The 14665-nt window shown below is 37.0% G+C and overlaps 1 protein-coding gene across 4 annotated transcripts in view; it reads left to right on the forward strand.

The window, feature by feature from the left end:
• The window catches only part of LOC309666210 (calcium-independent phospholipase A2-gamma), a 148128-nt gene extending 140997 nt beyond the window's left edge, over positions 1–7131 (forward strand). For all 4 annotated transcript variants that reach the window (XM_082473512.1, XM_082473510.1, XM_082473509.1 and 1 more), the window contains exons 9-10: positions 177–372; positions 6053–7131. In XM_082473512.1, coding sequence (XP_082329638.1) covers positions 177–372; positions 6053–6327 — 471 coding nt within the window. In that variant the 3' untranslated portion in view covers positions 6328–7131. The remainder of the gene's footprint in view (positions 1–176; positions 373–6052) is intronic.
• Positions 7132–14665: the final 7534 nt, after the last annotated feature.

The raw sequence follows: 14665 nt of genomic DNA on the forward strand, positions 1-14665 counted from the left end.
AATTTACTTGAAAGGAATCTCTTGTTTTTAAATAATTTGTTCGGTTTATTACATAATTCAGCTTTCCCGGTGAGTAGGTTTCAAACTGTTGAAAATATAATTTGTTTTCATATTTGTAAAAGAGAATTTCACTTTGAAGAGTTCTGTCCTGTATTTGCTTGACTTATGTTTTGCAGGATGGAGGTTTGCTCCTGAATAACCCTTCAGCGTTAGCAATACACGAGTGTAAATGTCTTTGGCCAGACGTCCCATTAGAGTGCATAGTATCCTTGGGCACTGGACGTTACGAGAGTGACGTGAGAAACACCGCGACACACACGAGCCTGAAAACCAAACTGTCTAATGTTATCAACAGTGCTACAGACACAGAAGGTTCGTCTGTTTATTTGCTACCTTAACGTACTTCTAGAGTTCAGTTTTTGATAGAATATGCTGATGCTCACAGCGAAGAGTGTTGTTATGTCTGTGTTGTAGGCTTAGGAAGCACGTGGGAGCAGGTGTTTGCCGTTTCTCCTTCTCCTCACTCATTTCTTCCCAGTAACCCTGCGGTAGTGACTTCTCCGTGTGGGAGCTAGAGCTGCCTTGGCCTCCTTACAGCTGGAGAAGTCGCTGAAGCAGGAATAGCACAAAGGCTTGGTTGGAGACTCTTAAGAAACAGGGAAAAGGAAAGGTGTCAGGTTGGTTCAGGTAAACACATGGTAACAGGGAGAGAATCAGAGTACTTACGGAATTCGATTATTTAGTAATGTGGCGGCAAACTGGAATAAGTCCTTACTTCCACTCTGGCTGCCTCTATAATCTAGTCTTCATATAAAGGCCCAAGTGGTCCTCTTAAAGTGTAAATTAAATCATATCTTTACCCGGGTCAAAACCATCTAGGCTTCCCATGACACTTAGAACAAAATCCAAAAGCCTCATTCACTGAAATTCACCAGGCCCTGGAAGGACCTGGCCTTTGAATGCATGTCTTCCCCCTCTCTCAAGAAGTGGCTCCTGTATAAAGTGTGTCCAGCTACACTGTAACTCTTGCTGTTTCTCAGACTTGCTAAGAAGGCTCCTGCCTCAGGGAATTGCTGTCTTCTCTTTGTAAGGCCTTACCCCAGATACATGCTTGATTCCCACCCTCACTTCATTCAGGTCTCTGTTCAGGTGTCACTTCCCCAGAGAGCCCTTTTCTGATCACTTTCTAAACCCCTCACCATCTCACTCACTCTAACCCCTTATCCGCCTTTCTTTCTTTCTTTTTTTTTTTCCTTTTTAGAACATTTATTTCATTATGGACGTATTGGTTTAGCCAAAAAGTTTATTCGGGTTTTCCAGTAAGGCGGTACGAAAAACCCGAACAAACTTTTTGGCCAACCCAATATATTACATATTTGCTCGTTTAATTGCTTATGATCTCTATATCCCACCAGAATGTAAGCAGGAACTTATCCTGTTAACTCTGTTGACGGCAATGCCTGGCACATAGTAGGCAGTCAGTACTTGTTGACTTTCTACTTTGGGCCTTGAGGTCTAGATCTCCTTATTTTACTATTATTTATAAGTCCTATGTGAAATCTTTTATTAAATTTGTAAAAGGAATTGTTCCCAGTTAACAGCCCCTTGCTTCTGAATCTCATTCTTTCTATATTGTCATGTTACTGACTGAGTCATTAGCCTACATGAGGCTCTTAAGCTCCCCACTAAGGATGTTTATCTATTAAATGATAACCCAAGAAAAGGTGACATTCTGGATTTTTCACTATCTGAGATTTTGTTGTCAAGTCAATAAAATATTCTTACCATAAGCAGTCTTCTTAGAAAAAAATAGCTTTGATCACCCAGTCTCATAATACTTACATGTATACCTTGTGCAAACTATGTGATGGGCTCGTTTGAAATTTCCAAGAAATATGAAATTCTGCCTTCATTCACTTACACTCTAGTTAATGAAGGATTAAGAGTGAAACATATGTAACTGCTGATACTAGATGGTTATCGATGTATAGAAACAGCAGTTTCATTTGATTCAATCTAATATATTATCAGTTGCCAAATAAATGGTGAATAGATGTAGACGATTAAGCCTATGAGAAAACTAAACTAGATTGCTGTAGACAATTTACAAGAAGCAAATTAGACTTGATATGGGTCTTAAAAGATAGATAGGGTTTGGACGTTTTAAAAGAGGGTTCAGACTTCAACTTCTGGCCATGATGAAGTAATAGGAGCCATATATTTCCTCCTACCTTAAATCATTAGAAAACTGTACAGAGCAATGGTTTTCAGACATTAGATGACAGGTGGCATAGGTCACTCATCCCTGAGAGAAGGAAAATAAATGAAGTAATCACATGATTGCCCAACTTGCTACCTGGAAGTGTTTCTAGGTGATAGCATGGGGAGTGGGGAACTCAAGCAGGATAGTCCCAGGCTCTCAGAAAACAGAGCTGGGGATTCAAAGAGGCCAAGGAAACTAGAATTTGTGGGCAAAATACTACAGAGAAGGCAGCTTCATAGAGAGAGTGCTCTAGAGCTATGCAGAGGAGTCCCCTTGAGTACTGATCTGTGTTGTGTACAAGCATGTGAGGAAACTACCCAAGGCAGATTACCCCAGAAAGGATTAAATAGAACAACCCTTGGGGCTCACACGGGACCAGGCAGCTCAGATTTCCATCACCTAGATTAGAAAGACCTTGTAATATGTGGGAAATGCAGTAGAGTCCTCAGAAGGGTATTGTCTCAGTAGTGACATCAGATTAGTTCTAGACTGAAGGCTTCTCTGGATCTACCCTAACACAGCTTCAAAGAAATTCTCAAAAAGAGCAAATTGAGCTCCAGTTAACAGCATCCACTGTTAGAATAAAATCCAGCAATATTTAAAGGAATGCAACAAATTCCAGCACACAAAAATATAAGATTCACAATGTTTGGCATGCAATTAAAAAATTACCAGGCATACAAAGAAGCATGAAAAGATACATTTAACCAGGAGAAAATCCGATAAATGAGAACAGACCAAGATATGAAACATATGAGAGAATTGGCAGACAAAGGATGTTACAATAGCTATTCTAAGTATACTCCATGTTTAGTGAGATAGAGGAAGATTTGAACATGATGAGGAGACAAATGGATGATATAGAAAGGACCCAAATCAAATCTGTAGAAGTGAAAAATGTGATGTCTGAATTGAAAAATACAGTTGATAAGATTAACAGCAATTCTGTACAAAAACATGGAGAAAATAGAAGAAGAATAAATACTTACCAGCTCATTTCCTAAAGCCAGCATTACCCTGACACCTAAACCTGGCAAAAACATTATTAAAAAACATTAAAATACCAATCTGTATTCCCTATTAATATGTATGCGAAAGTCCTTAAAGTATACTAATAAATTGAATTCAGCAATATATAAAAAGGAGAATACAGCATAATCCAATAGGATACATCTCAGGAATATGGGTTTGGCTTAACATTCAAAAAAATCAATATAATTTCACTGTATGAACAGACCAAAAAAAGGAAAAATTTATGATAATCTCAATAGATGCAGAAAAGGCATTTAGTAAAGTTCATCAACTATTCATGATAAAAACTTTCAGCAGATTAGGAACAGGAGGGAACTTCCTCAGTCTGATAAAGGACCTCTGTGAAAAAACTAGAGGTGGCATCATGTTTAGTGGTGAAAGACTGAATCCTTTGTACTTAAGATGAGGAGCAGAGTAAGATGTCTCTCATCACTTCCAGCTAGTGTTGTACTGGAGGTCCTTTTCAGTGCAGTAAGGCAATAAAAGGAAATAAAGGGCATATAGATTAGAAATGAAAAGTAAATATTTATAGACAACGCCGTTGTCTATGCTGACAATCCTAAGGAATCTATAAAAAAGCTTCTAGAACTAATAAGTGAGTTTAGCAAAGTTGAAGAGTATAAGGTCAATAAAAATCAATTGTATTTCTGCATACTAGCAATGAACAATTAGAAATTGAAATTAAATATATACAAAGATATTATTTATAATAACATCAAAATATTAAATACTTAAGAAACTATTTAACAAATTATACGCAAGACCTGAACAGTAGAAACTACAAAACACTACGGAGAGAAATTAAAGAAGGCCTAAGTAAATCGATATATCAATACCGTGCTCATGAATTGAAAATCTCGGTATTGTTATGGTGGCAGACCACAAATTGATCTGTGGACTTCATGCAACTGCTATATAAATGAAAATGGACTTTTCTGGGGTAGAGATTAACAAGATGACTATAAAATTTATATGAATATGGGAAGGACCTAGAATAACCAAAACAATTTTGAAAAAAAAACAAAATTGGAAGACTTAGACCCTCTGATTTCAAGACTATAAAACTACAGTAAGCAAGGGTGGTATTTGCATATCAGTGGTACCTAATAGTACAGAAATTGATCCAGACATGTATGCTCAAAAGATTTTTGACAAAGGTAATTCAATGAGGAAAGGATAATCTTTTCAACAAATAGTACTGGGACAATTAGATAACTGTATTTTAAAAATTGAACCTTGACCCTTCACATCATACACAGAACCTAACTTGAAATGGATCACAGACCTAAATACGAGAGTTAAAACTGCAAATCCTTTAGAATACCCTGGAGAAAATCTTAATGACCTTGGGTTAGGTAAAGAGTCTTTGATAGGACACAATAAACATGGACATAAAAGGAAAAACAGGATAAATTAGACTTCATCAAGTTATAATTTTGTTCTTCAAAAGACACTTTTAATAAAATGAAAAGACAAGCTATATACTGAAATAAAATATTAGTAAAATATGTGTTTGATCCATCATCAGAACCAAATGTATAATCAGATGCAAGATATATAGAAAATGCTTACATTGTATAATATAAGGAATATACAGAGATGAAAACAAAAATTCAGTGGGAAAAAAAATGGCCAAGATGTTTGAACAGATGCTTCACTGAAGAAGATGTACAGATGACCAATAAGTACATGAAAGACTTTTCAACATTATTAGTCCTTAGGAAATGAAAATTAAAACCACAAGATCCCAGTACACATCCTCTAAAATGATTAAAATTAAGACCGACAGTACCAAGTCTTGGCAAAGATGTGGAACAGTGGGAACTCAGATATCCTAGTGGTTGGTGTGCAGAATGGTGCAACCATTTGGAAAACAGTGTTGTGGTTCTTAATAAGATAAATAAACTTTTACCATATGAATGAGCAATTTCATCCCTGAGTATTTACCCAAGAGAAATGGAACCATAGATCTACAAAATGATTTAGGATTATTTCTAATAGCTAAAAACTGAAGAGAACCAGACTGGAGAGAACAAATTGTGTTATATCCGTACAGTGGATTACTACTCAGCAATATAAAGGAAGGACCTATTGATCCATGCTGCAGCATGTGTTTCAGAAGCATTTTGCTGGGTAAAAGAAGCTAACCAGACCCAGAAGCGCTATATATATCTATGATTCTGTTTATATGAAAAATTCTAGAAAAGGCAAAGGGTAAGGGGGGACCAACCATAAAAAGGCACGAAGAAGCTTTTGGGATGACAGAAAATGTTCTGTGTCATGATTGTTGCGGTGGTAACACAGTGTATACGTTTGCCAAAACCCATCAATTCAGACACTTAAAATCGGCGAATCCTATTGTATGTAAATTATACCTCAATGAAGATGATCTCAAGAAATTAAAAAACATGTACTCCTATAAAAATTAATTATAAAAAAAAGAAATTAAAAAACAAAAAAGGAAGGTTGTAAAGGCATTTCAGCAGTGGCTAACAGTATGACTGAAAACAGAGAAGAGAGTCCTGGAGCAGGGGTCCTAATTTATCAGAATTATATGGCGTATTTTGGGAGATGAATTTCATTTCATAGTTATATTCAGTATTATGGATTCTTTACTCCTGTTATTTAGCTGGAGTGTGGAAATAAGCAAGGCTTTGTAATTTGCCTAAAATTGGATAATTGTAAATAACATAAAATTAGATCATTGCAGAATAACTCGATTTTTTAATTCACCCTATCCTCTGTTTGTTTTAACAGAAGTCCATGTAATGCTTGATGGTCTCTTACCTCCTGACACCTATTTTAGATTTAATCCTGTTATTTGTGAAAACATACCTCTAGATGAAAGTCGAAATGAAAAGCTGGATCAGCTGCAGTTGGAGGGGTTGAAGTACATAGAAAGAAATGAAGAAAAAATGAAAAAACTTGCAAAAATATTAAGTCAAGAAAAAACAACTCTGCAGAAAATTAATGATTGGATAAAACTAAAAACTGACATGTATGAAGGCCTTCCATTCTTTTCAAAATTGTGATGAGTGTGTGCATGTATAGCCTCCTAACTGGATGCCTGTTCAGAAGATCCACAGAATTCCGTAAGGGGTTGCGGGGTTCAGCAGGACTGCCTTTGAAATGCTTAGAATTCTGGGGAATCCTGAAAAGACAGTGGTCGGCCCAGCTTGCACAGTACAGAGAGGGTGTGTGTGGTTACAGAGTTCATCTGGGAATTAGGTTTTCATGATGTTAATAGTTAACCACGCGTTAGGAATCTTACTGTGCCAGTTGGTTTTAGTACATATTGGTGTTGTATTGTTTGATGTTTGAAAATTTATTAATATATGTGCCAAACAAGGACTGAAAGCTGTCATATTATACTTGGTATTTTTACTTCAGTCACTGTAATCATGTTAAATTTATTTGATCATTGATTTTCTTTCATGTGGAAAAGCTAATTTGTTCTTAAAATAATTCATCTCTTTAAACATCACTTAGGTTTTCACTAGCTACATTCTGCGTTCCAAATGTTGCCTTCTACTATTGTCATATCATCTAAACAGATGCAGAAAAAATGGGATTCTCTCTATCAAAGGACTTTTACATTTGAAATATGAAAGAGCCAGATACAGTTCTCTATTCCAAATGTGTTTATGTCAACATTGTTTGGTTCCGAAAGATAGGTGAAGTTCCAATCAACCACTTTTTCCCCCTGAAATTTCAAGATAATGCTGTATGTTAACTTTTCTAGCTCTAGCTTAGCATTCACTATTATGAAAGTAATTATTTGAATTTACTGAGAAAATGCCCCATCATTAACAAAAATAAACTATTGAAATAATCTATGTTGGGCTTCCCTGGTGGCGCAGTGGTTGAGAATCCGCCTGCCAATGCAGGAGACACGGGTTTGAGCCCTGGTCTGGGAAGATCCCACATGCCGCAGAGCGGCTGGGCCCGTGAGCCACAATTGCTGAGCCTGCGCGTCTGGAGCCTGTGCTCCGCAACAAGAGAGGCCGTGATAGCGAGAGGCCCGCGCACCGCGATGAAGAGTGGCCCCCCGCTTGCCACAACTGGAGAAAGCCCTTGCACAGAAACGAAGACCCAACACAGCCATAAATAAAATAAAAAATAAATAAATAAATAAAAAACGTATTTTAAAAAAAAAAAAAAAAAAAAAAATAATAATCTATGTTAAAAGGCTAATGTCATTTTTAAATTATTTATTATTCATGATGTAGCCCTTCGTCTCTTTGTAGCATTTGAATATACCTGTCAACAGTATGCTTTAAAAAAATGTCAGGCTTGTTTTTACCTTAACTCCTTTAACCATCTGGACTTCGCAGAGGTTAATAACGTATACACCAACCCGAATCATTGTTTATGCTAACCAAATTCATCTTTGTTGTGTTATCTATCTGCCATGTAAATCTTTCAACATGTTTAGATTTGTGAAGAGAAATGAAAAAAGGTTAGCGTCCTTTGCTTTGTACATGTAAACTAGAGCTAAACCCGTTACCCGGATTGTCATGCTGCGTCTTTGCAACGTTGATGCGAAGAGGCAGCGAGGCGTCGAGGCGTGGTTCACAGATGCTGGGGGAGCTGAGCGTCTGGGTGCAGCTCGGGCTCCGATGCAGAGCCCTTCTCTTTGTGACCTGGAGGAGGGTGGACAGCCTCTCTGGGCTTCAGATATTTTATTTGTAAAATGAGAAGAGCTGCTTCTAAAATTTTATTTCCTCTTATGGTAACTGAAAAGTAAATTCTGCAAATGTACAAGCAAAAGATAGGAAGAAGTGTGAAAATGAATTTTCATTCCTACACAGGTAAAATATCTGCTCTTTTCAAAGAAGCAAAGAATTGTCTATTTTAAAAAGAAAATGTAATAAATTATCCAACTTACCAGTTATTTTAAACATAGAAAATAAAAATTATTTTGTAGCTCAGTCCTTTTGGGGTGTTTCAGTTCTTATTTCTGTAATAAATGCTGTGCTGGTAATATTTCAGTTCTGTTCTTGCTGCTGATGTTATTCTTTATTAAAAATAGTACCGGGACTTCCCTGGTGGCACAGTGGTTAAGAATCCACCTGCCAACACAGGGGACACGGGTTCGAGCCCTGGTCTGGGAAGATCCCACATGCCGTGGAGCAACTAAGCCCGTGAGCCACAACTACTGAGCCTGTGCTCTAGAGCCCACGAGCCACAACTACTGAGCCCGAGCACCACAGCTACTGAAGCCCGCGCGCCTAGAGCCCGTACTCCGCAACAAGAGAAGCCACCGCGATGAGAAGCCCACGCACCGCGACGAAGAGCAGCCCCCACTCGCCACAACTAGAGAAAGCCCACGCGCAGCAACAAAGACCCAACACAGCCAAAATTAAAAATAAATAAAATAAAATTTATTTAAAAGAAAAAAAAGTAGCACCTCGGGACTTCCCCAGCGGTCCATTGGTTAAGACTGCACTTCCACTGCAGGGGGCACAGGTTCGATCCCTGGTCGGGGAACTAAGATCCTGCATGCCATGTGGCGTGGCAAAAAAAAAAAAAAAGAATTTGAAAAATAGTACCTCAGATAGAGTCGTCCCTAGAGGCATATGGGCTGGATGGGATTTCTCCTAGGGAGTGGAGAGAGCCTGGCCTGGGTTATAATTACACTCTGTACCTCTTCCTCTCCCACACCACATTTTATCGAGGAGAAAGTAGATGTCAAAGGAATCTTGTGAGAGGGAAGGAAGTCACAAAAAGTGAGCATGCAGTCTGAGGGGATAGGGTGCCCCCCAGCAGTTGCTGACAACTGCCTCCCCTTTTCACTTAGGGTAAGGTTGCTAATGACTGAAGGGCTAGGACCCCTGAAGTTCCGTGCTCAAAATTTTACCTAACCTGCTATACTCCAGAAATAATTCTGGTTACAGCTTTAAATATTTCACAGGTATCAGTGCTAGTAATGTGACTAAAAACATCAATTTGTAACATCCAAATTACAGTTTTTAGACACAGTGTAAGTAACTATGAAAGTACCAGTGATTCCTAAAGATAGTGTAAAATAGTCCTTTCAGACCTCAAATACTGCATATTCATATACAACTAGAACAACTTGTACATGTAAGAAAAATGCAAATAATTGGAAGTTAGAATATTTCTGGGTATTCATTGTAGTAAAGCAAATTTCAAGTACAGTAAAGTATTACAAGTATGTAAATTGCATTCTTGTCCAAACCTGATGCAGTTCATCTGTTTTACAGTTGCTTGACTGATTATTTCCCTCTTGAACAGCACAAGGTACAAGTGTACTCTGGCCATAGCTTTCTTCTTAAACCACACAGCATGGCACCTAAGTATGTTCCCCTGTCCCTGTCCCTGTCTCTTTAGCTTTTTTCACTGTCTAACAAAAGATACACCCAGTTGGGTGGTGCACCCATTTTCAATTATCCTTGTCCCCGTTTGTACTTGAAACTGATTATCTGAAGAACTGTGTAATTCACCTGAGATAACCTTCACTTAACAATGAAGCCAGTGCTTTCCTTTGTCCAAAAGCAGAGTGGATTTCTTTTCAGGAAAGAAGAGAAGTAAAAGAATACTCTTCTGAAAGATGAAGACTCACTACCAAGTAGGTTATGGATTTTTCATTGGACTGTTTTTAAAGTAGGATCAGTTCTTTATGAGAAAAATGTTTTAAAGACAGATAAGTGGCCTAATTAGGTTATTTCCAACACAATAATTCTGTGATAATTTATAAAAGTAAACAGTGATCAAATGAGTTAAAAGAAATGTCTGTCAGTCAAAGAAGAAATTAGGGTAGTCTTCCTTGTTCATTCATATCACTTATTCTATAAGGTTTAACTGATGTCTTCGGCAAACAGTTTATGCTTCTTGATAAATTCATTCAAATCAACTAGTTTTCATTCATGCTAATGGTTATATCTCATTTTTTAAATTTTGATTTTTTAAAAATATAGCAGTGTGTGCCTTGCAAGTGGCTATATTTTGAAAAATGATTGAAAAACCAGAATTTATCCACTGTTAATATTTTATTACAACTAACTGGTAAAGTTATTAAATCGTTCCATTTTTACTTTAAGGGAAATCTCATAGCTCTGAAAGTAGAGAAACATAAAGGTGTTTAAGTGCTTTCACGTCTATAGAGGAAACATGAATATTTTTATGATTGTTAATAGCTAATATCTAGCACTATAGGCCAAGCACTATACTGAGAGCTCTATGTTTATTATCTCATTATATTATTTATATCCCCGTGAAAGAGGTACTATTATTATTCCTCGTTTTCAGCTGAGAATACCAAGGCTATAGAAAGTTAAATAATAATGAAGTAAAGAGGAAAATCATAAACATGTTAAAGTTTTCCTTTTGTCTCTCCCAATTAGCCAGGTTCAAAAGTTCATTATTCACTGTGCAGACGTTTACTGACCGCCATCTTTCTTCCAGGACCACCTGCACCCTCTGCGTCACCCGTATTCGATCATCAGTTTCTGCTTTCACAGGAAGTGCCTGTTTTTCTTTTTTACAGCTTGATCAAAGTGTAATTTACATACCAAAAAAGTCATCCATTGTAAATGTACAATTCAGTACTTTTTAGTAGATGTATAGAGTTGTGCAACCATCCAGCAGTCCAGTTTTAGAGTAACTGCATCATCTGCAGAAGTTCCCTTATGCTCATTTGTAGCCATTCCCTGCTCCAACCACAGATATGCTTTCTTGTCTGTATAGATTTACCATTTCTGGATATTTCTGAAAATGGGATCCTACAGTATGTAATCTGTGAAAAAGCATCTGGCTTTTTTCACTTAGCATGTTTTTGAGATTCATCCAGCTTGTAGCATGTATCAGTAGTTTGCTCCTTCTTATTGCTGAGTAATAGTCCACTGTATGGATAGACCACATTTTATCTTTTCACAAGTTGATGATCGTTTGAATTTTTAGTATTTACCTATGATGAATAATGCTGCAGTGAGGTTTATGTACAGGCCTTTGTGAGGACATATGTTTTCATTTCTCTCAAGTAGATATCTGGAAGTGGAGTGACTGCAAGAGTTGTATGGTAGGTGTGTGTTGAACTTTCAAGAAACAGCCAGTTTTCCAAAGTGTCTATACCATTTTACATCCCCATCAGCAGTTCCAGAGAGTTCCAGTTTCTATACATCTTCTCCAGCCCTGGGTATTGTTTGTCTTTTTGATTATAGCCATCCTAGGAGGTATGTAATGGTATTACATTGTGGTTTTGATTTGCAGTCCCCCAATAACTATTGATGTTGAGCATCTTCTTAGGTGCTTATTAGTTATTTGTATATCTTCCACGGTGAAATATCCATTCAACTCTTTTGCCCATTTTTAAATTGGTTTATTTGTCTTTTTATCGAGTTGCAAGAGTTCTTTATATATTCTGGATGCAGGTCTTTTGCCAGCTATATATGTATCTCCCAGTCTGTGGATTTTTTTTTTTCATTTTCTCAGTAGTGTCTTTTAAGCAGGCATACGAGTTTTTAATTTTGATGGTCAGTTTATCAGTTTATTCTTTTGAGTTAATTTTGTTTATGTTGTGAATAAGGGTCAAATTTCTGTCTCTCTCTCTCTCTTTTTGCATAAGGATAACCAGTTGTCCCAGCATCATTTGTTAAAAAAAAATCCTCTCACCACTGAATTGTCTTTGTACTTTTGTCAGAAATCTGTTATCTTTATATTCGTGAGTTGATTTCTGGACTCTCTTTTCTGTTCCATTGATCTGTGTATTAATCCTATACCAGTACCACACTGTCCTGGTTACTATAGCTATATAATAACTTTCAAAATCAGACAGTATAATTCTTCCAGCTTGTGCTTTTTCAGATTTATTTTGGCTTTTCTGGTTCCTTTGCATTTCCACATAAATTTTAGAATCAGCTTGTCAGCACACGCGTGCGTGCGCGCGCGCACACACACACACACACACACACACACACACACACACAGCCGGCTGGAATTCTTATAGGGATGCATTGAATGTATAAAGTTGAGAGAACTGACATAGTAACAATATTGAGTATTTCAGTTGTGTCTGTCCTTTGAAGCATACAATGAACATGGACTATCTCTATTTTATTTAGATTTTAAAAAAATTTTTTTCTAAGCAGTGTTCTGTAGTTTTCAGTGTACACTCCTTTTGTAAAATTTATTTCTAAGTATTTTTATTAATTTTGATGCAATCGTGAATGGAATTTTTTAAGTTTCATTTTCTGATTGTTCCTAGTATGTAGCAATATGTACAGAGATTGCAACTCTGGTGATAGCATGATTTTCCATCTTATGAATTATCCAGTTAGTAATGTCGCGGTGACCTAATCCATGAAGTATGGACGGGGTGCTACAGATTGTGAGAAATGATTGCAACGTATAATGGTCTCACTGGTAATTCGTGACTATGATAGTTCTGTGTTGTTTGTCTTTGGGCAATGAATGCCTATTTTAAGCGTTCAAATCTAATTGTGCAACAATATGTATATATATTAAATATTGCATTTACATTATTGTGTTATTTTGGCATAAAGGTATTTAACTCTCCAGAAATATTGATTTAGAAAAATCAGGTCCTGGATTCTGGATTAGATGATATTTTATTGTTGTAGGCGCTCAGTAACTGGTGAGTTACTGAATTACATTTTAACATTTTGTCTTATGTTATTCGTACGTAAAATGTTTTTAATTTATTTCTGATTAAATATGTTGAGTTGGATTAGCATTTAGTCTCAATAAATATAAACATGTTTGGTTTGCGGCTTGTGGGATCTTAGTTCCCCAGCCAGGGATCAAACCCAGGTCCACAGCACTGAAAGCCCGCGTCCTCATCACTGGACCACCAGGGAAGTCCCTCAATCAGTAAAAACATGAATTATAGATTAGTATTTTAGAGAAGATCAGTATGGTAGGTGCTCAATACATTCATTAGATTCAGAATTTAGGAATTCGCTTGCTTTCCTTAGTTTCATATTTCTTCATTGTAGATTCCTGTGCTGAATATTAACTAATAAAAAAAATATTTTGACATAGGCTGAGCGATTGTGAACCCTCAAGTGTAGAAGTTCCTGAAATGCATATATTTAAAACAGGAGTCAGTGATGAATTTAAACTATGGCACAAAAGAATAAACATGAAATCTCATCTCAGGCTTTGTGAATTTATGAAAGTGTACACTTTCTTCTTTTTCTTTTAACAGTTAGCAGAACAAGAAATAAGACCTTTCTAGTAGTAGAAATTGGCCGCTTGTCTTATTTTTTAGTTGTTTCTGAGGCGGCCGTAATTTACCTTTGTTCATTCCAATGTACGTTATTCCGACAGATTCATGCTCCTTGTGAATGACAGCCATTAAATGTATAAGCTTCCACTTTACTACCTTTATGCGTAACAGCCATGACATTTGAGTGTTCGCTAAGTACCAGGAACTGAGCTAAGCAGGTTACATGTATTATAGCACATTTAATCCTCCCAGTAAGCCTATGAGGTGAATAGCATAATTACCCCTTTCTTAGAAAGAAAAAGTTGCCCAAGGTATCACAGCTAGGACGTGGTAGATGAATCCATTTTCTAAACCACGACTCTTTCTATACCTCTTCCCTAGACTGTCCTTTCCTGAAATGCTGTAAAGAGATTTCAGATCCAGTTTTCTAAACTGAATCTGTAAACTCTTGGGTTTAATCAGTGAAGAAGTATAATTACAACATCAAATTGTATGAATACTTCTTATGTCCTTGTCTACCACAGTGGTTCTCTACTAGAAGTGTATTATCCCTCTCCCTGGAAGGATTTGAAAATCTGGGGGAGTGAGGGGAGATTGTCAGGGGAAACTACTGGCATTTAGTACCCCAGGAGTCAGAGATAGTAAATGTTAGGCAAGGCACAGGGCACAGAGCAGCCTCTCGTGATGAACTCTCCCACCCAAAATACCAACATTGCTCCCTTTCAGAAGCATGAGCTGCTATCCACACAGTATAAATGATGAGTTTCTTCCACAAGAAACTGAGGGTATACTTTGCCCAGAGTTAGGGTGCATTAACCATTTGTAAAATTCCATTTTGATTCCATCTCGAGAGGAATTCTTTTTGCATTAGTTGCCCCTTGTTTATCTTTTTTTTTTTTTTTGGCCAAGTTTAAATACAACTGAACTGTTCACTTAATCTTACTTTTTTGGACCAAATCTATGGCAGTTATTCTTTCATGACTAGGAAATAGGAAGGAAGGAGATCACATTAAAAAACAGTTTGTTCTGTTCCTGGCAGAGCTATCCACCATCCAAAAAAAGATTCATAGAGTACAGATGGCCCTGGACTAAACTGTTTGCGTGTGCTAGGCCAAGGGTTTGATAAATGTGTGTCTCTCAAGAGTCACACTGATTGCCTT

The sequence above is a fragment of the Balaenoptera physalus genome, assembly GCF_965194825.1.
Source record: "Balaenoptera physalus genome assembly, chromosome: 8".
Classification (NCBI taxonomy): domain Eukaryota; kingdom Metazoa; phylum Chordata; class Mammalia; order Artiodactyla; family Balaenopteridae; genus Balaenoptera; species Balaenoptera physalus.